The sequence below is a fragment of the Phodopus roborovskii genome, unplaced genomic scaffold (assembly GCF_943737965.1).
Source record: "Phodopus roborovskii unplaced genomic scaffold, PHOROB, whole genome shotgun sequence".
NCBI lineage: Eukaryota > Metazoa > Chordata > Mammalia > Rodentia > Cricetidae > Phodopus > Phodopus roborovskii.
This window is the reverse complement of record NW_026126550.1, coordinates 3,973,714-3,999,153: the sequence shown is the minus strand read 5'-3', so window position 1 is coordinate 3,999,153 and position 25,440 is coordinate 3,973,714. Positions and strand designations below refer to the sequence as shown.

At 44.3% G+C, this 25,440-nt stretch overlaps 1 protein-coding gene across 8 annotated transcripts in view; it reads left to right on the top strand.

Moving 5' to 3' along the window:
- The window catches only part of Myt1l (myelin transcription factor 1 like), a 259,766-nt gene extending 238,484 nt beyond the window's left edge, over positions 1-21,282 (top strand). For 3 of the 8 annotated variants that reach the window (XM_051201288.1, XM_051201287.1, XM_051201282.1), the window contains 4 exons: positions 11,750-11,841; positions 14,232-14,335; positions 19,810-19,953; positions 20,259-21,282. In XM_051201288.1, the coding sequence (XP_051057245.1) occupies positions 11,750-11,841; positions 14,232-14,335; positions 19,810-19,953; positions 20,259-20,399 (481 nt within the window). In that variant the 3' untranslated portion in view covers positions 20,400-21,282. Of the gene's footprint in view, positions 1-11,749; positions 11,842-14,231; positions 14,342-19,809; positions 19,954-20,258 lie in introns of all 8 variants that reach the window. The other 5 variants (XM_051201284.1, XM_051201285.1, XM_051201280.1 and 2 more) reach the window with 3 other exon arrangements.
- The last annotated feature ends 4,158 nt before the right edge of the window (positions 21,283-25,440 follow it).

Genomic DNA, 25,440 nt, shown 5'->3' with positions numbered 1-25,440 from the left:
TGAAATTAAAATTGAGGCATTGCCTTGGGGGTTGCTGCTGAGAACCATTTCCTTATTTGCATTGTCTTCACAGGGTGGAGATATATATATAAGTTCTTTTTATAAGAACACTAATCTGATCAGATCAGAGCCCACCACCTCACCTCATTAGCCTTAATGACCTCATTAAGGAGTCTGTGTCTTGATGTAGCCCCATGGAGTAGGTTCATAGGTGGGGAGGCTGGGAATATTCACTACATCAACCTGGTATGGTGGTACAGGGCTAAGAGGGAAAGGAGATGAAGTTTGAGGTTACTGTCAGCTGTATATCAAGTTCAAGGCTAGCCTGGGATACATGAAACCCAAACAAAAACAGTACCTAAAACTATGTAACCCGAGACAAAGAGATAGATTGGTGATTAATAGTGCATTCTGCTCTTGCAGAGAACTGATTTCTATTCCTAGAAATCACATCTGGTGACTTACTACTGCCTGTAACTCCAGCTGGAATCCAATACACTCTTCTGGACTCCATAGGTACCTGGCCTCATGTACACACACACACACACACACACACACACACACACACACACACACACACACACACATAAATAAATAAATAAATAAAACAATAAAACTAAATCTTGTTTTTAAAATGTGCACTTTGAGGCACACAAACATTGAGACTATGATAGAAGAAAGCTATGGTGGATTCATCGTATAGTTTTGGTTGTGAACCTAGTCTTTAATGGCTGAGCCATCTCTCCAGCCTGGTAGATTCATCTTTAATCATGTTGTCTTGGGATTTTTCTGGCAGAAATAGCATGGGAAGAGTAGTACTCAGGAAACTTCTGGAGAAACATCCCTTGGCTAGTGTACTGGTGAGGTCAGTGGCAAGACACCAAAGTCACACACACATTGAGACCAGGCTCTATGACAGGCCCACCAATAAATAAATAAATAAATAAATAAATAATAATAATAATATCATCATCATCCCAGGGCCACATAGCTGAGAGGGCCTCAAGGTAGAGTTTTAAATGATGCTTAAACTCCCAACCAGAAACATCTCATTCTGGGTATCCCTATCATTCTATGAATGGCTTAGGAAGAGAGCTGGGGGCCAAAACCAGATTGCGGTAGATTGAATCAGTAACAGCGGCAAGGTAGCCCAGATCAAAAGGAGAGGGAGAAAGTGACAGGAGGAGGAAGCACTTGTTTTCAAAAGGGAAAAGAGAGAGCAATTGATAACAGGATCCAGGGAACACCTAGCCAGGGGAAACCACAAGCGAGAGGACATGGGTATACTGTGTGTAGAGGGAGCCAGGGTGTTCTGAATTTCCTTCAGGAAGAATGAGAGGAAGGGTTGGGTTCCTAGTGTCCTTGATGCATCCTGAGTTATTCCATCTCCTTCATACCATCCTCATGTTTCAGGGCTGAACAAAGCCTTCATGCATTGTGGTTCTGCCCCCCCATGAGGGATGGGGCTCATATTGTTTAAGATAGGACACTGTGTCCCCTCCCACCAAACATAGCTGAAGACTAGTAGCCAGGTGAGCTTCACTAGATAGGTGCAAAAGAATGGGAGGGAGGAGACAAATGCGGGCAAGAAAGACCTCTGCCAGGTCTGAACTGGCTCAAGCCTCCATCCTTTGGGAAAGCTTCAGTAGATCTCAGCAGAAGCAGAGTTAGCCAGGCATATGCATACAGCAGCTTCATAACATCTGGAACTCACTATCCATGTGTAAGTACAGGCAGCTTCCCATCCCAGGAATCAACCCACTGCAGGTTGCCTGTGTTTTGAATGTATGCACACTTTTCCTGTCATTCTTCCCAAAGCAGCACAGTATAATACTGGTTTCCCCAGCAGCTATATTTGCTGGGATTTTTTATTTGTTTTTATTTTTTATGTGTATGTATGTATTGGGGGGGGGGGTATTCTGTGGTGCATGTATGAATGCAGGTGTTCAAGGAGTCCAGAAGAGGGCATCAGAGTCTCCGGAGCTGGAGTTACAGGTTGTTGCATCACAGTATTGGTTCTGGGGAAACAAACTCCGGTCATCTGCAAGACTAGTGTGAATGCTTAACCACTGAGCCATCTCTCTGCCCCCCCATACCCTCTCTGAAGCAGTTACATTGTATGAGTATAAATGATCTAGAGGAGACATAAGATGAAAGGCATAGCTCTACTGTGGGATACTTGCCCTTATGCTCAAGGCCCGAGGTTCAGTTCTCAGTACCACAGGAAAAGCAGTGGAAAGGAGCTTGGGATGTCTCATGTGAACACTGCACCATTTCATAAAATGAATGTATTTGTGAGTGTTGATATTTGACTGTGGCTCTGCAATCTCAAGTACTAAAAGATAAGTGTGTGCTAAGTAAGCATCTACATTTACTGTCACCTCAATTTTAATTCCACAAGGAAACCAGAAAGTCTCCAAAATTGAAGTATAGATTCACATTCCAAAACAAGTGTTTTTGTAAGTAAGCCATGTTTTCTTGGAGACATTACTCAGACCTTCCTGACCTTCGCTGAGGCTGTGAGTCCTCCACAGTCTTTCTCAAGTACTTGTCTGGCTTCCCAGAACCATGACAAAATAGGTTCTCAGCAAAACATTTATTTTTCTCTACAAATAGCAGGCTAGAAAAAGACAGGAGAGTGGGTTTTTTGATATCTCCAAACAATTTGCAAGGGTTGTTTTTAATCTGCAGTATAGATTGGTGGTGGTGGCAATAGTTTAGGTTGTGCTGTTTTTGGTGGCAGTGGTTTTGGTTGTGTGGTATTTGTGGTGTTGTGTTGCTTGTAATGGTGATTGTGGTGCTTATTATAGTCGTAATGGCCATGGTTGTGGCAACTGTTACAGTGTTGAGTTACTCTGTGACTGGAGTGGAGGTATCAGAAACTTTGAAGGCAATACTTTCTTATCCTAAGGACTCTGTCACCCAAGCTTTGGTTCCCTCTGTCCTCACAAGCCCTTCTCTCCTTGTACTGTTGTCTCACATGGGTAAAGTTGCCTTAGGGTCCACAACTAACTTGATCTCATCCTTAAAGACCCTATTTCCAAATGCTATACTGAAACAATGCTCACAACTTGGGAGTGTCAGCCTTTCCTATTTGAAGATTGGCAATCAAAAATCACTAAGACTTGCCTGAACCCCCTGGACATGAAGAGAAAAACAAAAGGGAGCTGGCCTTTCTGTCTGTGAGAGTCAGGGTTAGGGGCCGCCTAGAAGGACTCAGATGGAGATCTAACCAGAGACAAGGTCTTGTTCTGTAAACACAAGCAATTGAAGCTTCCCTGGGAAACTTTGAATCCTATTGCTACACCCTCTGGCACTTTGAGCCTCACTCTTTGAGTTCACTGAACAAGCATGCAGGACCACACTTAGTCCAAGGTATACAAGCAGTACCCCACTAAGTACTTTGAGTCTAACTCCTGAAGAAGGGGAGCCAGCAAATGGTCACCTAGAGAGGAGGTATACAAACTCTTTGACAAGTGTATGAAGTTGCAGGAACATGTTCCCCAGCAAAAATGTTTCTGTATCACCTCCATTGAGAATGCTGCTTAAACCCCATAGAATGATTCACACTTGTCCTCACTGAATCTCATGGTCCCCAATAACATGACCACTTCTCTTCATGAACCTACAAAACCCGACAGTACCATTCAACGTAAATACAAAGAAAGAGAAAATATCACACCCACAGACACTGGCACATGCAAGGACTGGACACATTCAGGGCTCAGCCTCTTGTTGAGCAGCTGGGCTGGGGATGTGGAGGTAAAAACTAGAAGGGGAAGGAAAGCAGTGAAGAGGAGGACAGGAACACATGCTGACACACTCCCACATCCACGAGCCTCTGAAGGTGTTGAGGACAGTTGAAACTCTACAAGGGCAGGTGGGCTCTTGCATGCTGGGCCTCATGCCTCCTGCACCCCAGTGGAGGGAGAGAGGAGCAGCTTGGTAACAAGTGCTCTGCAGGCTGACAACAGCCAGATCGACAGAAAACAGAAACGAGAGGTGCAGTGGAGAGGCCCTACCTCCTTGGCCTCACATTCCAGCTGAGACAACTGACCACTCCTACAAACCTGCAGTCCCTAACAAGTACAGCTCTCTGGAAAGGGGGCCTGGCTCCCCACTAGAGCCAGGAGACAGGCAAGAAATGTTGATGGTCCCTGGCACCTAAGAGAGGAAACCAGAGCCAACAACCACAGCCAGTTAAGGAGAATGCTGCGTTTCTCAACAGAAACTGAAGCAAACCAACCCAAAAAGAGGAGGAGAAACAGAAAATAATAACAAAACAAACAAGCAAAAAAAACCCATTTGTCATCAGTCATAAAAAGATAGAAAGAACATTAAAGTGTATTGTATTTATAATCCATGGGGGAAGGGAACAAATATATCTTACAAACCTAAGTACAAAGGAAGGATTGTCTAGAAAGTTCAGATGCGAAATTGATGACATCTCCCATAAGTTGCAAAGAGATAACAAAAACATGAAATATATATTTCAGAAGAAACCAACTACTAAAAAGTGTCTGAGGGAAACAAACAAAAAACAGAACTGAAAGAAATGAAAGCAAAAATATTGCCAAAGAAATAAAGCAAGAAAAGTTCCCAGGCTGAAGATCCTGAGCATTTGAGGGGAAAGACCTTGCTGAGGAGCCAAGAAATGAGGAAAGTTCTCAATCAGGTTTTCCCAGAAATGGCTCTCACAGGAGATATGGAAGGAACCCTGGCAAGAAAGGGGTTCCTCTGCCAGGGCTGGGAAGCTTGATACATCCATCAGAGCAACACTGACACTTCAGCCTGGGGCTAACTTCTCTTCCTGGGAACCGTTTCTCTTCTCAGTCTGCCAGCCAACTTTTCCCTCTCCTCTTTTCTGAAATAACTGAGATGGGTTTTGCTTGCTACAAATATCCTCCCTACAATACTCAGTGTTGGCTTCAACAGTAAACAGCTGGAAACAGCAGACTTTCCATGGTGACACAGAACTGACCATCACAAACAAAGTCCAGGATGAGGGGAAAGAGAAAAGAGAAGAAGAGTTCAGCAACAGCATGGAAGCTAGAAAACAGTGGAGTGTCCTTTCCCCATCATGCCGCAGGGTGGTGGTCTCTCCTGCACACACTGAACCACCCCAGTCATCTGCTCAGAGCTCAGCCTACATTCCCACACCAGCTCCCATTGGTCTCTAGCCTTCTCCCATAGCCCTGTGCGGTACTCTCCATGACACTGCCAGCAACAGAAGCTTGAAGGTAATGTCCCTGAATCCACCACCCTCAGCAGCTCAGTGAGGTCACCAGCCTCCAGCCTCTGCCTATCTCTGCAGCCACAGCTGCCATTCTAACATTGACCAACCTGAGCTCAAGGTCACCCTGCGCCATCTCATCCTCATCCGTGGCTGCTCCTTATTCAGCTAAGCACTCAAAGGTAAATATCTCCCAGACTTCCCAACTCTGTTTGGACAAAAGTATTAGATCCCAAGTGAGGGAGACAGTGGTTCACAGGGCTCAGCCCAGGGACACCAGATCGCCTAGGAACCCTGCCAAAATCATCTGTCACTCAGGGGAAATGCAGAAAACCACAGAGGTCAGAGGACTCAAGCTGGTGTTTGGCAGCTGCTGTAGCACAGCTTCTCGTTGCTATTATCAGGGCCTCCTTTTGTCCAGTGAGTGCCGCTGCACCTGGGACTACTACACAAACACTGCTGAATGAATGGCTGAGGATATGAAATTCAGTGACCATACAGGGCCTCATTTTTTCCCTTTCTTTTTCTTTTTCTTTTCTTTTTTTTTTTTTTCTTTTTCCTTTTTTTTTTTTTTTTTTTTTTTTTTTTTTTTTTCTTTAAACTAGGCCTCTCTTTGTAGCTCAAGTTGACCTTGAATTGGATGGCCATCTGCCTACCTCATGTATGATGATGCTCAGCTCCTGTCAAGATTCTCAACACTCTTGTAGTGCTTCACTGATCACCACTGCTCAGTAACTCCAACACTGACCTCTCAGGAGAGCATTACCTTTCAGAGAAGGATTTATTTATGAGATTGAGGAGGCTGGCAGGAATTCCATCAACTGAAAAGGCTAAACCACTTGGATAGGAAGAGCTTGGGCCTGTGTGGTTGGTCACCCAGCAAATCCCAAGCACATGTAATACTAAATGGTGAAGGTTGCTGAAAGTGAAATGGCCTACACAGAGGCAGTGGATGCCACCTCTCACTCATCTCTAGAAGCCTCTAGAAGTCTAAATCTAGCATTGCCTGGTTTTGTTGAGCAGACCCTCCCCCCCCCCCCCCCCGTGAACTGTCTGATTCCATGCTTCCCTGGGATAATACTCTCCAAAAGGCATCTTATCTAGGGTCTTATAAGGCATAGTCAGTCATTGAATTTCACTTCAGTTCTAAAAGTTTCCATTCTACCCCTTTATACCCAGGCTGGGCTCTATAAATTTCAATAAGTAAAAATGGATCATGTATCTGCATCTCCTCCAGCCCCAGCTACCTTTCATAGCTGTGTTGGGCAGCTATCCTCAGAATCACCAGTGAGCTGTGGGCTTTCTGTGTTTGCCATGGCCCTGTCTAGAGTCATGAATGGAAGTGGCTATCCCAGAGTGTTTTCTCAAACACAGCGTAGCTCCTACTAAAGTACCTGAGGGAAAACCCCATAAGTCTCCTAATATGGGGGAGAGAGGGTCTCCCAAACAGATGTCAGCATAGAGGAAAACCCTGAAGAGCTCCCAGAAAGCCCAGGTCTCCCTCAGTATAGTCACAGTGCAAGAACCAGGGGAAACAAATGACACCAACTAGGCCCTCTTGGTCTCTGAGCTTGGTTGGTGTCACATACTGGCATCCAGGCACCCCATGTATCCCAGTTGCCTGCCTGGCACAAAAGTACCTGAGATTTCTCTCCCCCAATAGCCCTGGAGATTCCTGTTTGGCACAGAAGTGAAACCTAAAATATTTCAAATTGTGGATTAAGAGGGATCACAGGGCTCTCCTCCAATAGAGACAGAGAGAGGTGGGACCTCTGTGGTGCTCACCATCTTCTCGCCCCTTCCTCACTGTGCTTCCCTTAGCTTGTCATGGATAGGAATGGAGCTGTGGCGTGGAGAAGCACCATGACCATGAGTGCACGCCATGCACGATGCATATTGTATGCCGTGGAAAGCACAACTACATTTCAAGAATGTGAAAGGCAACTCAGTGAGGAATCAGAAGTCACTACAGTGATCAAAGTGCCTGGGGCTGTGACTAAGAGCCACATTCCAACGCACCTTTCTTTGGGCTCCTCAGGACACATGATTCCTAACAATCTCCCATCTGTTGTTACCTCCTGTCTGCAAAGTGAACAGAGTTCACATGGTCAGCCAGCCTGTGTCTGAGTCACACAGACTAATCTTTCCTCCAGGTCACGTTTTTGTTTCTCATGATCATGTCCTTCCCACTTTGAATATATGCCCCCTTGGAAGTTACCTACCTAGGTGCAGGTGAAGGTTCTCCAGGAAACTAATGTCCTGATAAATTCTGGATCCTTTTCTCCTTCTTGCGCAGCCATTAAAGCTGCTGGGTCCTAAAATAATTCTTGTTGTCAAATATCTGGGACTCCAGACAGGAAAATAGGGGAAATGAGCATTAACTATGAGTTCCCAGAATTTCTCAACATCGAAACTGCAAATCTAACCTCAGAATCCACTAGTCTTTATTAAGAAGAGTTTCCACAACAAACTGAACTCCTTCACGTGGAACTAGCTTTCTGTGACATAGGGAGGCTGCCTATGTCTTCTTGGGGGAAAGTGGGTATATAGAGTACCCTCCATTATTCTAGGATCAGCCTGACCCACTGCCATGCAGAGTGACCGGCAGGTGGCAGTATGTCTGCAAGGAATCAGACACTACCTGTAAGTCTGAGCTAAGAAGCTCACTTCCAAATTTGACCATGGGGAAATATACTCAGGGATTGGAATGGCAGGAACTGAAAGTGATATTTGAGCAGGATGCAGCATTCTTTGGGTCTGCCTTTGTTTCCTGATTCAGTTTCCAAAACTCCCACCCAGGCCTCATCCTCCTTATGAAACACTTATTTACCATTCCCATCAGGTAGATACATTCACTGGAGACAGAGAAACAATGTAAGATTGCTATTTCTAGGTTTTGTGATCAGTTAGTTAGTTCAATGTGAGATGTCATTTTGTTTGTCCTTTATTTACTCTTACCAATGTAAAAGGGAAGACTTGAAGATTCTGGGCAGTAAATACCTGAGAGCTAGACTGAAGCAGAATAGCCCAGAAACCATGTGATTTTCTCCTGAAGAGGGCAAAGAAAGGAATGTTGCCTTGAATTAAGTCTGAAGCTCTACTTCAGGAGACCTTGAGCTAGCTGCTGATAGAGCAGAGCTACTAGGAAGCACTTAATGTCTATTGTTATCAAGCTAAAGCAATACAGGTCAGCTCTGGGGACTCACTGGAAAAGGGTTTTGTAATCCTCATTGTAGATAAAACAGAAAAAACTAGAGACATTCTAATAAGTGGAACCCCGATCATGCCCCATGAAAGCTGAATTTTGAGAGGGAAATGTCATCTGGTGTCATTTTGTTCCCCATCATTGACTACGTGCAATTTTACCTAAGTCTGCAAACGTACTCCTGAAATTCGTGGTGTAAAGTGCCCTTGGTCTAAGAACAGCCTGGGGTGCACATGTATGATGTCTGAGAATATGATCCCTGAAGGCTTCAGGTGCTCCTGAATTGGGAGAGGCAACTTGACCTGGGTGGAGACTGTGCCAGAGGCTTCCTGAAGAACATGGTCCTACTTAATAAATAATTAGATTTTAAAAGTTGGGTGGTCAATACACAATGTTGAGGCAGGAAAATAAGAGCAGACAGCAGCATGGGTTTATGTAGAAGTGCAGAGAGGAGTCACCAGTGTGTCGACCCTCAAACTGACAATGTGGACACTTAGGAAACACTGGTCTTGAGGATCTGAAGAAATGAGCAGAGATTCCAAGACCGTTTCGCAGAATGTGGGTGGTGTGTTGAATTCAGTCCTGCAGTTCCATTGAGGGACATACATGGACCCCAGGAATGGTAACAGTGAAAAAATGACTGGAGTCTTAGGTTGCTCCCGGAGGCAGCAGCCTGGTTATCCAGTAAAGAAATGAGGCAGGCCTCTGGAACTCAGCACACCACACTCTGAAGCTCTTTGTCCAACTTCCCAGCCTCTTAAAATTTGCAAGAATGGCCAAAGGCTTGCCTGGGAGGAGACAATAACTTCTGTAATTTTGAAGATTCATACTCTGTGGGGCTGGGCCAGGCCTGAGGCTGGAGCAAGGTGCTGTCCTTTTCCATAACCCCAGTCCTGGGTATATTTGCAGGAAGCTTTACTAGCTACTCATGCCCAACTTGCCCCAGAACTGGGGATGGTTAGGTACACCCCTCTTTGAAGCTTTTGTTTCAGAAACTGACTAGCACAGGCAATGCACAGAAGTTACTGCAGTCATTAAGCACGATGCCCAATTCTAATCTGACCTTATTCTCCTTTCATAAATGAGCCAACACAGATCTATGCAACACATGCCCTTGATGCATCCTAGCCAACAGCTGACAGAGATGCTACAGATCACACTGAGGCCTCTTGTCCTTGGGATGCCATACCTATCACAGGGTCATACCCCAGGCATTACATGTATGTTGTAAGCAAAGCTGTAAACAATGTTCCACCCCAAGCAAAACTGGTCATATCTGAACCTAGCATTTATGATTATGTACAGAAAAGATGCTGATGAAGTACAGTGAGAAAGCAGCTTTTGTGGAGGTTGGCTGCATATAGGAGAGTTCTGTTATTTCAGAGTGAGGTCCTTCTAATTGTACAGAGAAATTTGACTATAAAAGCAGTTGTAGTGTCCCATGACAGTAGACCATCCAACACTTCTCATGTTTGCAAGTGATACACTTGCTTGTACATATCACCCTGTGTGTTGCATTTATCAAAGCACACAAAGGGGCCAAGGGAATCTGACTGTGTCTGTTCTGTGTGAATCAGCAGCAGCAGTATCAGTTGTGTGAGCCTGGCTTTTCGGGAGCAAAACATGCCAAAAGCAGTCTCCTGCCTTTAAGTCTCCTAGTACCTGCAGACAGGCTCTCTAGGGGGAGGACTCGGAGCAGTGAACTTAGTCTGAGTTCACTTCCAGAGAGGAAGAAGTGTGCTTTGTTTTGCTTGTGGGGAGGTCTCATCTAACCTTGGCTGGCCTTGAACTCTTCTTGTAACTGAGACTGTTCTTGAATTCCTAATCTTTCTGCATTCACTTCCCAAGTGCTAAAATCATTGGAATATGCCACCATACCCATGCCAACCTGGGAAGATTTTACTTTAGGGGGAATCTCACAAGTCTCTGCTGCTCAAAGGTAGTTTATCAAGACACTGGGAAACTTCAGCACCCTTCTGCTGTCAGACTTCAGAACTGCACTGAAGTCTATACATGGTGAAGGATATGGGGCCTCTGAAGGAATCATGAATAGATGTTGGTCTGTGACTGCCTGATGGGGTCCTCCTTTCCCTATTGCACTGCCAAAGGAAGAGCCTGTTCTTTGATGGGCTTAAGAAAGCCCACATACTCCATCCATGGAAAAGAACTCTGTATAAAGGACATGCTGGCTCCAGTAGACACTCAGCCAGGAGAGCCCCTATGCAAAGGTCCTATCAGACATGTTCATCAGAGGTGCACTGGAAAGCTAGAGTGGAATTGGACTTGGCATGGTAATTTAAGAAGCACCAAAGAGCCACATATTTATTACTGTGGCCAAAAGCAACTGATGGAAGGAATGATTTACTTTGGCTCATGGTCCAGGGGAGGCAATCCATTATGGCAGGGAAGGCATGGTGGGAGCAGCTGCTCAAGGCTGTGGAGGTGAGAACCTGCTCACATCTGGGTACATTATGGTGCAGAGAAAGGGGAATGCATTCATCTTGTTTCCTTTTAAAATCCTTTCTATTTAGTCTAGAATCCTGGTACATGGAATGATATTACCAATATCTGGGATGGCTCTTCCCTCCCCAGTTAACCTCTTTGGAAATGCCTTCCTTTGAAGGTATTCCACAGCCAGAGGTGTGACTCCTAGGCAATCCAAATCTAATGGCAGTGACAATGCCATTAAAGCCATGACAGCAGGGGCCACCTGAAAACCAGGCTGCACAGCTGGCTGAATAACAAGTCTGGTTTCAGAAACCTTGTGACAATATTGTAGTCAACTTCACACCTGCTTTCATCCCAAGCAGTTTCTGGGTGGACGAGGTGAAGAGAGCTTGCTGTGGGTTGTGGTAACCAAAGCTGGGTGGAACATTCTTACACTACTTCATTTTTATGTGTTTGAGATTGGGATGAATCTGGTTGTTATGTAAGTTTGATGCTATTCATAAGAAGCAAGTTTTAAAGGTAGGAATATAATCCCTACCCCACAGAAGCTGCCAAAGCTCTGTGAGTTACATTGGGAGGAGATGTGTCCCATCACCTCATATGCCTTTTCTGAAGATCCACTCCAGAGGCCATACTAACCATGCACCCACAATTAGCCCATGAACGAACGTGCTCATGTACATAGAGACCATATTACCCTTTTATTTATGTGCTGGAACACAGCACCATTGATCTGTATGTTTCAGCATCCCTGTGATGGCACTTGACCTGATAAAGAAACACTGAGTTACTACACCTGTCACTGCACGGCTTGGGCTTTGCTGAAGCCCATGGCTAACAGCCATCTCTTGTCTTATCAACAGCTTGTCAGGATGTCCAAGAGCCACATCAGCAATGAAGAAAGCAAAGCTGTCTGGAGAACAGATGTTGACTATTAAGCAGCGAGCCAGCAATGGTAACCATACCCTGGGGTCCCCAGCATTCCTGCTGTTTAGAGAGGTGGGATGTCACTGCATGGCATCTCTGCATCAGTGACTTAGCCCACTGTTCTTAGACCACAGAAGCAGTGATCATTAGATTCTGCCTACGTGCCATGACCCAGTGTCTCCAGCACCAGGTCAGCTTTCTCACCAACAGCCTGGTCACACCTTTCCTTTTTTCCTTGGGCCCCCATTCCTGAGCCTGTAACCCAGGAGCAGCATTAGAGCACCAAGGACACTAAACAGTAGCAGCCTCCTTCTGGTCCTCTCCTCTTTCTCAGCACATTCAATAACTAATTGTCTTGAATTACCTGCAAAATCCACCCTGGCCCCTTTTACATGACACAGTCTAACTCAGAGCTCTGTATGCACTACAAATACAATAGCCAGGGCTGAGACATCCTCACATCAAGCTGGTTCCACAGTAAACATCCCAGTTCAGACCCTAGACCTTATGTTATGTGTCTGGTCAATGGCTGTCTTCCCTAGCCCCAGATGAAGGCCAATTGTAGTGTGCAGGTACATGGGCTCAAGTCATGCCCATTCTGTCTGTTGTTTCTTATTATTTGATGTCTAAAGAAAGTGCAGTATGTCTGCCTACAGAAACCTTTTCTCTGCCAGTGACAGGTGTAAATACCAACATGTAGGCCATCATTCTCCAGAGACATAGCCACATATGTGGTGCAACCTTAGGGACTTGAGGTGCTGTGAGCCAGTGTCCCTTCTGCCCAACACTAAGGCCAGGGAAATAGAGGTTAACTAAAATTTCTGCTTTCCAGAAGGTCTGGGGCCCATCTGCATGCTCTATATCCTTAGAACCCCAAACAATCAGCATTGAGACACCTGCAGGCAATGTCCACCACTCTCTCGCTCACTAAGAAATCAAGTTCTTTGCCAGCAAAAAAAAAAAAAAAAAAAAAAAAAAAAAAGTACTGAACGCCAGCCAGGCAGCAGGCACTGGCAAGACACTGCATCTTACAGACTAGCCCTGGTGCTAAGGCAAACATCTCATAGGAGTTGCTGCTGTAAGTCTGTGCCCACTGATACTCATCAGTAAAGGAAGTAGCCATTGGACAAGGATCATTTCAAAGGAGAAGAGAAGGAAGAAGCTCGAGGGACAGCATGCATGTCCTAGAGGAGGGACAGCTCACACTGAACAACCCTATCCAGACAGCATGGGCAGCCAGCTCTCAGCTTCAAACTTTCATTCCTTTGTCATCAGCCCTGTTTTTTGTTTGTTTGTTTGTTTTGTTTTGTTTACTTGTTTGTTGTTTTTAACCCTCTATCTTATGGTAAAAACATTTTTGTTTTGTTTTGTTTTCTACCCTCTAAAAGTAACCCCTAAGGCTCAAGCACCACATACTTGTCTCTTTCTCTTCTTTGCTAGAGCTCTTGAACAAACACTACTTCCCTTCAGCCAGGCTTCACAGTGCTTTGGGGGTTCTCTGGCCTCCATTCTGGGCCCTTCTGTTGCAAATCTTAAAAACAGATTCTACATGGCCTAGCCTTATTGCGTACTTGCCCATTGGTCTGCAGGTGGGGCAGGTGACCATTGATACCACAAGCCCAGGACTGTCATGTTTGAGGATAATGACATCTGTAATTCTTCTGTACTTTGTATATCCTCAATCATGTAAAACCACAATGTCCTGAACAAGAGAATCCCTGTAATATTGATGCTGATGATGAAAAGTTGTCAGCAGCAGAACAAAGCAGACCAGATGTTGAAAATACCTATTTGTAAGCACAGGCAGTTAGTCATGTGCCTGGGTTTGCAGAACTGGCCAAAGGAGATACCTAGGCTCTTGCACATTGGCATTTGCTGGACTGGACTGCTCAGCCCAAGACAGTTAGGTTCACACCCTTCCCAACTTATAAAAAAGTCTGGGGTCAGATTCTTTTAGGGCTCATTATGGAAGCTTGGTGTGCCCAGGATTACTGAATCAAAACTGAGCGTGGCAGGATGGATGCTGAGTATAAAAGGTGATGGATGAGGAGTACATCTAGGAAAATCAAGGGTCAGCAAAGCAACTTCTGCCCAGAGTCAAAGGGCCCCAGATCTTGAGACTTTGGGCATTCAACTGGAATCTTACCTATCAGGACCAAGGTTCTTTCTAGAAGGTCTTCATTCTCTCTAAGTGCCTTGGTCATAAGGCAGGCTGGGGTGGGGAAATAAAGTCATACACACTGTGAATTCAATGATAATTTCCCAAGAAAATTCAATTCCAAATTGAAAAACAAAAAACAAAAAACAAAACAAAACAAAAAAAAAAAAAAAAAAAAAAAAAAAACAGAGAAAACAATGTACTTCTGCTGCAATGTTTCCAAGCACTATAGCCCTAAAATGATGACTTTGCCATTCCAGGTATAGAAAACGATGAAGAAATCAAGCAGTTAGATGAAGAGATAAAGGAGCTTAACGAATCCAATTCCCAAATGGAGGCTGACATGATCAAACTCAGAACTCAGGTAACAGTTTGTGAAGCCGCAATTCTAGCTCCAGCATGGAGCCCTGCTTCTTGTTCCTTTGTGTTACTATGTGCCCAAGCTGGCCTACAACTCCTGTGACCCTCCTGCATCCACTTTCAGAGCATTGGACTTAGAGACATATGCCAGCATCCCTGGCTCTACTTCTAGCTGTAATGTGAAACTTTTAATTCTAATTCTCAGAGTTGTGATCCTTTTACCTATGTCAAACCTGAGTTCTAGTCCTGTGTTGACACCTCAGTCCTGATTTTAGCAGTTCAGCTTCAACTCTAGGTCTAGCCTGGAGCCTCAATGCCAGTTTTGACAGAAAGCCTCTGTTCTGTGGTAATGTATGCTGTTGCTTATAGAAGGAGGGAAAGCACCTCCTGGGAGAAGTGAGGTTTCTTTGCTTTCCCATTTCTTCTCAATTTTCCCCCAGCAGATAACTTTACCTTCTGTAGAATCATTGCATGGCAATATTGTTTGTAATGCTGAGGCCATTTATTGTCCACCTACCTGTATGTGCTTCTCTGTTCAGCCAGATCCATTTGTGAGTAGCCAGTCCTAGAGTGTGACCTGCTCTATGAATGATGAGGGTTTTATCTCAAGGTCTTTTAGGCCTCAGTATTATTTGATCATTTTATGCCATCAGCAGTGATGGTGGATTCTCCTAAGATTTCTCGAGTAGTGTTGCACGGGTAATGGGACTCAAGGTGTGTTAGGCACATAGCTGAGCACTCCCAGACCTCAATTCAACAAGGTAAGTATAACACATCTCATCCAGCCCAACTCAGTTTTCACCCACTGTATATAAATTTTACAGGGGCTCAACCAGAGAGCTCAAAAGTAAGCTGAGCACACTCTGGACCAAGAAAAACAGACATTGAATATATGCCTGATAAAGAACAAGAAAGAGGAGACTAAAACTCATGAAACAAGCCAGGGCAGGGGCAGTAAGGTGGGATGTAAGTTACCCCTGGGGGGCTGCGAAATGGCCCAGGAGGAAGGGAGTATGCCATGGGTGGCAGGAAGGGAACATTCTAGCACAGAAAAAATATAAGCAGAAGGAAAAGAGTTCAGATTGGAAGCCTGTAAAGAGCCTGTGCCCTGTGGTTCTCAGTCCGGCTCAGCAGTTTTATTGGGGAGGGAGAAGAGAAAGAGATGCTAGAACATGAAAGAGAAATTGTATCTCAGACAAGATTGCTAATGAGAAATCTGGCTCTGTCCTTTCTAGCTGTGTGCCAAGTTGGCCAATGTCAGTTCTGTGGCTGGTCTTCAGATTGTGGCTTGTTTGCTCTGTGATCTGAAATTCTCTGTGCATTTCAGTCCCAGCCTAAACCTTAAACACCTCTATGGATCTGTGCATCTTCTGCACATGTCTGTGGAATATGTCACATTAGCCTTGGTTCCTACCAGCCAGGAACCATAGAGCAAATGTGTTGGCTTCTGGACCCCACAGCCTTTGTCATAATAGTTCTGTTTCAGGCTCCTGGCTGCTGCCATACAGCTCTATACAGTGCATGAGTAAAACAACCTGAATGCGTCACAAAATGATGTCATTCTGTTGGGTTTACAATAGTCACTGAAAGAAGCAAAAGAGGCTCATACATCTCTCAAGAATGGGCCTTGAGCTGTGTTTCATCTCTAGTAACTCCTTCTGACAGAGCCATTCTGGAAAACACTTAGGCCCAGAGGCAGATAGAACCAGGAAGGCAGGTAGACATGGGACTTGCTCAGGAGGAATAAATCTGTAGTGTGTGATTGCCCTTTGCAGGCTTCCATGTTGGCTTAAAGACACCCTGATCCTCATAACCTCCTGTCATGATCACAGAGGACATAAGAGTCCCAGAGATCAGATCCATACATGCTACCTGAGTGAAGAGTCGGTGTTCTTCCCTGAGGTTCAAATCACATATTCTAACCCAGCCCTCATCTCACCAGGCTCTTCACATACCACTGTGGGGGATCAGTACTTTTGGGAGAGCCTGGGGTGGGGGAAAGAGATGCCCCCATATACACTTACCATAGCACTCTGACTGTGAGAGTGACCACTGTGTTTCATAGCTTTGATACCTTCGGTGGAATTAAGCACCCCAGGAAAACAGATATCTTGCTGCCAGTATACATAGAGGTTCCTGCTTATCCAAAGAACAAGGAAACGAGAAAAATAAGGGGAAAATAACTAGGGAAGGCAGGATTAATAGTCTGAGTGGACTCCAGGGTCACAGTAACTTAACATAGGCTGTAGCCATGTAGATCTGAGTCCACAGAGAAAGTGAGTTCAAGACCCACTTGAAAGTTGGGAAGCCAGATAGTTGAGAGGAAGGAGGCCAGGTTGTGACACTTGGAGGTGCCTACAATTCTGCTGGGTATCCAGACACCCATCTGAATGGCCCACCCACTATTCTGAATGGTTCGGGTACCCCACACATGGGCTGGTGTACATCTAAACAACCCGGGACTGGCAGGGTTAGTCTACTCATATAGATTGAAATTTTTTTGAAATTTACAGTCCACAGTTATAGCCTGAATTCCCTTTCTGATTGGGACTTGTACTAGTCATTCCCACAGTCTCCAAAGTTTCCTCCATGGCTTGGTGGCATCTACACATGACATTTGTTTATGTTGAGAACAATGCAGCTCAAGTCTCTATCCTCTCGTGGGGGTGCTCTAGGAAATGGTGTGGTGTCTACACTTTGCCTTCCTTCAGACACATAAGTGGGAAATGCGCGTTACAGGGGAAATTATCTGAAATAGCCCTACGAATGCTGGTGGATATATCAACGCATAGCCTGAGAATTGACCCACTCAGGTTGCTCTGACCATTCATTCCCATGAACTCAGGCTGATTGGTACAGCAAACAGAAAGCTAACACACAGAGAAGTGGGGTGAGAGCCCTGCAGAGGTTTCCTGAGGTGGAGGATCATGGAGGGTACAAGGCCCTTCACAAATGGGAAGGGTTGGATCCTGGGGACCTATGTGACCAATAGTTAAAGCTGACAGAAAAGATGGTACTCATTCAAGGAGCTACCAGGATTACTGTCCCCACTCTTCCTCCCCCCCCCCCCGGTCATCCTGCCACCTCTTTGAAATGTATTTTGATCCCAGTTGTCTAGAACACAGGAAGTCTTGGATTCCAGACCTAGCACCACATTAACTGGGTATAGCTACATCTGATTATAGTAGCAGCACTTGGAAGCAGAAAGCAAGAAAATCAGAAGTTCAAGGTTGTCCTCAGCTACATGGCAAGGCTTCTTACTCGTTACTCTTACAACTTAAATTAACCCATTTTTTATTAATCTATGTATTGACATGTGGGTCATGGCTTTTACCAGTCTGCATACATGTTGTTCCTTGGGTGAATGGATGGTGTCTCCCTGACCCTGCCTTCTTTCTCTCCATAACTCTTTTTGAATTTCCTGCTAGCTATATTCTGCTTGGCCATTGGCCAAAACATCTATATTCATCAACAAATAAAAGGAGCACAACATACAGAAGGACCTCCCACATCATCTTCCCTTTTCCATATATTAGAAAGGAAGGTTTTAGCTTTAATGTAATAAAATTATATATACCCAAACAGTTATAAGCAAGAATTACAGTTACAATATTTAGTCTATTTGTATTTGGCAAAATTAAAGGAAATACTCCAATCATCTATCCTATCTTTGTGAGTTTAAAGTTTTTTTATTTAGCTTATCTTTTATCATAACTAAGGAAAACTATCTGTCTTCAACTCCATCAAAGACCCCAGGAGGATATAATATTGCCTAAGTAAATGGGAAGTGCATCATGAGCAACTTCCAAAACTCTAGAAATGACAGCTATATCTGGCTGCCTAGGCAGTCACCCAAAAGGACCCTGCACAAATTGATGTCCTCTGTGCTAACCCACCAGCCAACACTGGCTCTAAAGAATCAAGCTGTCTAGAAGAACACATTTTCAGCCATAGCCCCAAAGATAGCTGCCCCTAGCGCCTCCTTCCTAGTGACTGCTCATCCATCCATTTCTGGGCCTGGGAGGTATCTCTGCAATGGTGTCTTAGTAATTGTTCTATTGCTATGAAGAGACACCATAACCACAGCAACTCTTTTAAAGGAAAGCATTTAATTGGATGCTTGTGTACAATTTTAGAGATTTAAGTTCATTGTCATCATGATGGGGAGCGGCATCAGATATGGCAGGCATCGTGCTGGAGAAGTAGTTGAGAGCTACATCCTGATACACAGGCAGAGGGGGTGGGGAAGGAGGGGCTGGGCCTAGTATAGGTTTTTGAAACCCCAAAGCTCACTCTCAGTGATACACTTCCTCCAACAAGGCCACACCTACTCCAACAAGACCAAACCTCCTAATCCCTGTCAAGTCCCTGGGGATTAAGCTTTCAAATATATGAGCCTACTGTGGATAGGGGGGCATTCTTATTCAAACCACCACAGATGGACAGAAAAAATGCCAGAAAGTTGACCAGGGTGTCAGGGGAGAAAAGCATATGGCTTCAAGGGTCCCCCCACCACTCCATAGGAGAAAGAGAAGGTGTTTCTTCCATGGAGAAGTCCTGCTAATAAACACTGCTGCTCTGTCTCTCACATAATGCTGAGTATCTCAGAATTTCGTAGGCCCTGGCTATAGGTGAGAGCCTAGAACTTAAGCCAAGTGCAGTTAAAGGATGACAAGAAAGTGGAAAAAGGAAAAACTAAGGGAAAGAGGGATAGAGACACTCATGAGGGAGGACCTCGGTGTAGGGGAACACATGGCAAACCCTGAGCATGGCACATCTTAGTTTCCCATCCATGTGAGGTGGAGGAGGATTCCCCCTTGATGCTACCACTCAAATCCTTGACCTTGGCAAGTCTCCATTTCTCTTAGAACTCTTAAAATGGTGATTCTCAACCTGTGGGTCACATCCCCTTTGGGGGTCACCTAAGATCATTGAAAGACACAGATATTTACATTATGGTTCATAACAGTAGCAAAATTACAGTTATGAAATAGGCATGAAATTTTTGTTTGGGTCACCACAACATGAAGAATTGTATTAAAGGTATTAGGAAGGTTGAGAACCATTGTCTTATAAGAAGGAGGCCAAACCAAGAGACCTCCACCTGCATACACACACTAGCCACCCACATAGACACAGAGCACCCATCAGAGCAGACAGTAATACCACAAAAGGAAATTAGCATCAATCCTATAGATTCACGCAGTTCCCACAAGATAGCGGAGACAGATGGGCAGGCAAGACCCAGTGAGAACAATCAGTGATGGGAGAGCAAGTTGACAGTGAGGACACCTCCATGGTTGCTGTGACCAGCACTTTGTGTTCAAGAATTGAAGACACAAGTCCAGGTTCCCTAGATGCAGCCTCTGTGCTTGAGCAGAAAGCTTCTGTCCTCCTATACCCTGGTCCCTCACAGCCAGCATGCACACTCTCTGCAGCCTGCCTTATGTTACATGTCATCCAAATGTGTGATTTCAGATCACCACAATGGAGAGCAACCTAAAGACGATTGAAGAGGAGAACAAAGTCATCGAGCAGCAGAACGAGTCGCTCCTGCATGAGCTGGCCAACCTGAGCCAGTCCCTGATCCACAGCCTCGCCAACATCCAGCTGCCTCACATGGTAAGTGACTGAGCCCAGGTGAGCACCTCGGAGCCTCCACAGTCCACCTCACTGAGTAGATGTCTGTTTCATTGTCCATGGTCCTTCAGCTTTTGGTTGTTTTTTTGGTCACCACCCTGAAACCATACTGTTAACCGCTAGAAACATTGGTGGGGCTGATCGTATAACATTAAGTGTGCTCTGAGTAGGCCTGTTAAATATTATGGAAACAGTGGCTCTATGCTATGATGCTGTTTTATGCTTTTGTGAATATACTATTCAGAAAATAAAATTTGTATATGAACCTACTATTTAATATCTCGTAGGATCCAATCAATGAACAAAATTTTGATGCTTACGTGACTACTTTGACGGAAATGTATACAAATCAAGATCGTTATCAGAGTCCAGAAAATAAAGCCCTACTGGAAAATATAAAGCAGGCTGTGAGAGGAATTCAGGTCTGAACAGCTGCTCTAGTACTGACTCATGCTTAAAAAGGATGCCTCTTGTTTCTTGCTGCTGTAACTTACCAGAAAGTGTTATATATTTATTTCTGTTGGAACAGTGTTATGCTACAAGACTTCATAACGGTTTTGTGTGCTCTCGAGATAGTACCTGCAGACTAGTTTTGGATACATTCACATTTTGTACGTTTTCATATAAGCTGACATAGTGTGATTTGCCATGTAATGTTTATAGCTGCTGCTGTCTGCACATTTGGGGGTCTCTATATTTCTGAAGAGGTAAGCTGATCAAAACAGAGTGTAAATTCTTTTTAATGCTTTAGTGATTAAATGTTTTAGTATTTTGAACTGAAATGGACAAAAAGGAAAAAAGAAAAAGGAAAAAAAAAAAGCAGGTTTGAATGATCACTTTGTGGCCTCATGGCCACTTTTAGACACTATCGTTTTGCCTCAGGTTGGAGGACTTTGTGGAATTTAAGAAATACATTTTGTGTGCATATTGTTTCATAGCAAGAATTGGTTGCAAAAAAATGCTTTATTTTTGAACAATGCTTGGAAATATTATGTGACTTTTTTGTTTGTTTGTTTTAGGAGGATGGTGTATGGTGGGGGCAATAAATGAGGTTTTTTGCATTCCAAGGAAATGGCATATGGATTAACTATAAGAAATGAAATAAGTAATTTATTGTAAGACAACATCAAGCCATGGAAACTTGGCAGAAGATTCAAAGCAGCTTAAACAGCACTTTTAATTAACTCCTAGACATTACATGGTGGGACTGTGGAAACTCCGTTAACACAGGAGCTTGTCAGAGGTGGACAACATGAAGATTTCCTTTGCATTTTCAGTAACCTTTGGAGCACCCTTCTCTTATTTCTCCTAGAGCCCTATGCCCCTCTGAACTGTTACCACAATATAGCTTACCTAGCAGAAGTTGATTGTCTTTCAATTTGAGGAACAAAACAAAGGTAATTTAAGCATTTATCTCCCCTTTTCACTCTCAAAAATCATCATCATTTGTTATTCTTGTTTCACATCTGAGGATGAAGGCTAACGGCCGTGATTGCCCCAGTTACTGGATGGGATTCTCTGCTGGGAGGGTGGGAAAGCAGCTCTACCCTTCCCTCCCCCTACCTGCCCCAACTCTGACTTTGAATAAGCCTTGGTCCTATTCAGAACACTCTGGACACCAAGGCCAAGGATGTTCACGTTCTGCCCTCGCTGGGTCCAGCTGACTCTAGCGTCTGCACAGCCTTGTTTGGTTTATGGTGATGTAACCTGAAAAGGAATGCAATCAGATTTTAAAGTTACTAAATATACTTCAGCACTTTTTTGCTTTAAACTAGATCATCTTAGACTTGTTGATACCTTTGAAATTTGATGGTTTCATCCCAAATGACTGCACTATATGTATGCATACGGCCACTTTTGATTGCTGCGCCCCCTTCTGAGTAGTCTTTGACGATGTGTTGTGTTCCCCAATGTCGACTTGATTTCCTTTTAGTAGCATCTCTCTCTTCCATGTCTTGATGTTATGCAGGAAGTACAAAAGTACTTTAAAATTTTGTTATGAAATAAAAAAAAAGATGGGTTTTGTAAAAATAAAAAAAAATATTTTTAGCAGAACAGGACTTACAGGGTCATTGTCCCCACAATGTGCCAGTCGGCTCTTTGCACTCGCCTTGTCCTATATATCCGTACGGAGGTGTGCAATCCTGTGTCAGTCGCCTTGTGACACTGAAGTGGATGAGTTATAGAGGAGGCCCTCAAGGCTGACCCAATACGGTTACTAAGGGAGACTACAGGGATCTCACAACAAATATTCTGATACAATACTCAACCTCGGTATATATATATATGTATGTATATGTATAAATATAAGAATATCCCAGCTGCACTTTATACTGTTCACTGTACAAAAGCTTACAGTTTTCCACAAGGACTTTAATACCTAGCTGGGGAAAAGATTATGTAATTACTTGGGGCACTGCAGGACCTTCTCTGTCCGACGCCCCCTTTCTGTTGTGCGATTAGTTGTAGCTGCCATGCTCAGAATTAATTGCCTTTTTGAGAGCTGAAGCAAGGTGCTTACTGTCACCTGACGCCATACACATGGTCCCAGGCCCCCACCCTAGAGGGGGAAGGGGGGGCTCTGTTCATAGCGGCGGCACATGCATTTCCCCACTGCGTCTTGTCTGCAGCTTCCTGGCCAATGTAGTAATGCTTTTAGTAGAGTAATAGGTAGTATCAGTTTGGATTCTTATTGTTATCACCTATGTACAATGGAGAGGGGTTCTAAGCACAAACCTGCTGCTCATGTAACGTTGGTACATAATATCAAATCAAAAGTTATCTGTGACTATATATAGGGATCACACAGTGTCACATGTTAGAATGCTGACCTTCCACATGGGGTTATTGTGAGTCATCAGAGCATATTTATTATAACTTATTGTTCATATTCATTTCTAAGTTAATTTAAGTAATCATTTATTAAGACAGAATTTTGTATAAACTATTTATTGTGCTCTCTGTGGAACTGAAGTTTGATTTATTTTTGTACTACACGGCATGGGTTTGTTGACACTTTAATTTTGCTATAAATGTGTGGAATCACAAGTTGCTGTGATACTTCATTTTTAAATTGTGAACTTTGTACAAACTTTGTCATGCTGATGTGAACACATCTTACTCTGAATAAAAAGGTGTTGCCACGTTTGTAGCACGAAGGATCTCTATTGGGTCCGAGTCTTCACTGGAGCCTGGAGTGCCATCTGGGCTCCTAGAAACCATGTCCCTGGTCCCTTGCCTTTGGCATAGCACTGTGGGGTTGGGCTGGAACTTGGGGCATTTGTGGATGAATATGAGTCCTCATGCATCCTGCTCACTGTGCTTCCCAGAAGGACGATCGATGTGGTTACTTCACAAAATGTCCCACATTGGCTTTTGTGATTGCAACCTTGTGGCCGATTCATTTTAATGGGGTGCTTTGTTCTTGTACATAGCAGAGCATGTAACATCACCAGGCTGTGAGCAGGGAACTGAGCGGCAAAGTCACCTATGGCCTCTCAAATACAACAGATCATCCTATTAGTAAAAGTTTAAAATCCAGCAATATCCTCCTTTAGCCCAGCAATATCCTCCTTTAGCATGCACAGTCCCCCTAATACATAGAGGCTAAGGAAGCAGCCCCTGAAATGTTGGTTAAACTGGAACCTCACTCCCAGTGGTACCTTCTACTGCTGAACACTTGGGGTCAAGTGAGCTCCTCAAACCCAGTTCTAGCAGACTGTTTCTTGGAGAGCTGGCAGCAGCAAGAAGGTGCTTGGAGCCACTGTTCAGCTCTCTCGGTTCCAGCAGGTAAGTGGCAACTCTACCCTGGTGCCGTCATTTCTGCCTCAGACCTGTCTTTGGGGTTCTGTTAAATCCCATCTTTTGGATCAAATAAAGCTAATGAAGGGGCAGTTGTCAGTGTCTCAGGTCAGCCAGCCTAGGAGCAACCCTAGAAGTAAGGTCATTATTTAAAGCAATTTAAATAATGTTCAGAATCTTAGAAATTTAAAATAAATACATAAATAAATCTGCTGCTTCCCAGCATTTGTCCTGAAAATATAGAAACAGTTGAGAATAAATACAAAATAAATAGTCCCAAAATCTTATGATAGAGGAATGGGTGAATAAATCTGAGAGGTGTGCTTTGCAGAGCATCAGAGAATTACCACGAACTGTGATGGCATTCAGTCAAGAGTAAGTGGCCATAACGCAGGGGCCAGTGTCAAAGTAGGCTGTGTACACACAGTGTTCACATGTAACCCAGAGGCAAATCACAGCACTGGTGTAGGTTCAGCAAGAACAGAACTGGAGAAATAGGACAGGAAAAATACTCCCAGGCCACTGCCCCAAGAAAGTCAGAGGAAGAGGGGCCCTTGGAGGATCATGGCTCCCAGAACAGCACCTCTGTGTAAGACAGCACAGACAGGACAAACAATAGACCGAGTGACATCCCATACTTGTGTCCAAGAGACCTTAGTCTGAGACTTTCCAGTCTTCCCAGATTTACCAGTCTCAAGGAGAAGGGCCTGGTCATATATTTCTCACCATGGATAAAAAATTTGATGATTGATTGATTGATTGATTGATTGATTTTTTTTTTTTTTTTTTTTTTTTTTTTTTTGAGACAGGGTTTCCCTGTATAGCTCTAACTTCCCTGGAACTTGTTCTGTAGATCGGACTGGCCTTGAACTCGGGAAGATCCACCTGCCTCTACCTCCCAGGAGTGTTGGGATTGAAGGTATTCACGACCACCACTCAGCTTGAAAATTTGATTTTTATAACCATAATAACCAAGTTCAAGAGCTGGGGCAGATGAGGGAAGAAGACAGCAGATACCTAGAGCACCTTTAAAAGAACAACTTTGTAGTGTCCCTTCCTCCATGGGCAATGAAACAGCTTGGCAAGCACACAGGGTGCAGGGCCGGGGAGACCAGGTGACAGCAAAAAATGGCATAGCTGCCCTTAGGCCATGGGCAATAGACAGTGACCAGCCATCCACAGGGGTTCCTGCTGAGTGCTTAGCCACACCTCCTGGCTGGTTTCATCACTGGGAGGGGCAGCACCCTCTCCCTGCCCTTCCACAGCACAACCAGGACTGGGCTTCTTTTCTACACACATTGACTTGATTCTCTGGAAGCATACACACCTCTTGCTGCCTCTTCCCAGTCGATGTTCAGACTGACACTGTGTACTTGAACCCAGTAAGATTACACAGAGGAGCCAGGGTCTTATCCAATAGGTAATTTAACTATGTGCCAAGGAAACATTTAAGCAGTACACTTTGTCTTTCCATTTCAATTGCTGTCACATACACACACACACACACACACACACACACACACACACATACACACGAGAGAGAGGGGGGGGAAGAGGGAGAGAGAGAGAGTCACCAAGGCAACTCTGAGCAAAGTGGGGAAAGGGCAAAGATCAAGTACATCCAGTACATAGTAGACACAAAAAGGACAAACCTAGTGCCATTGGGCC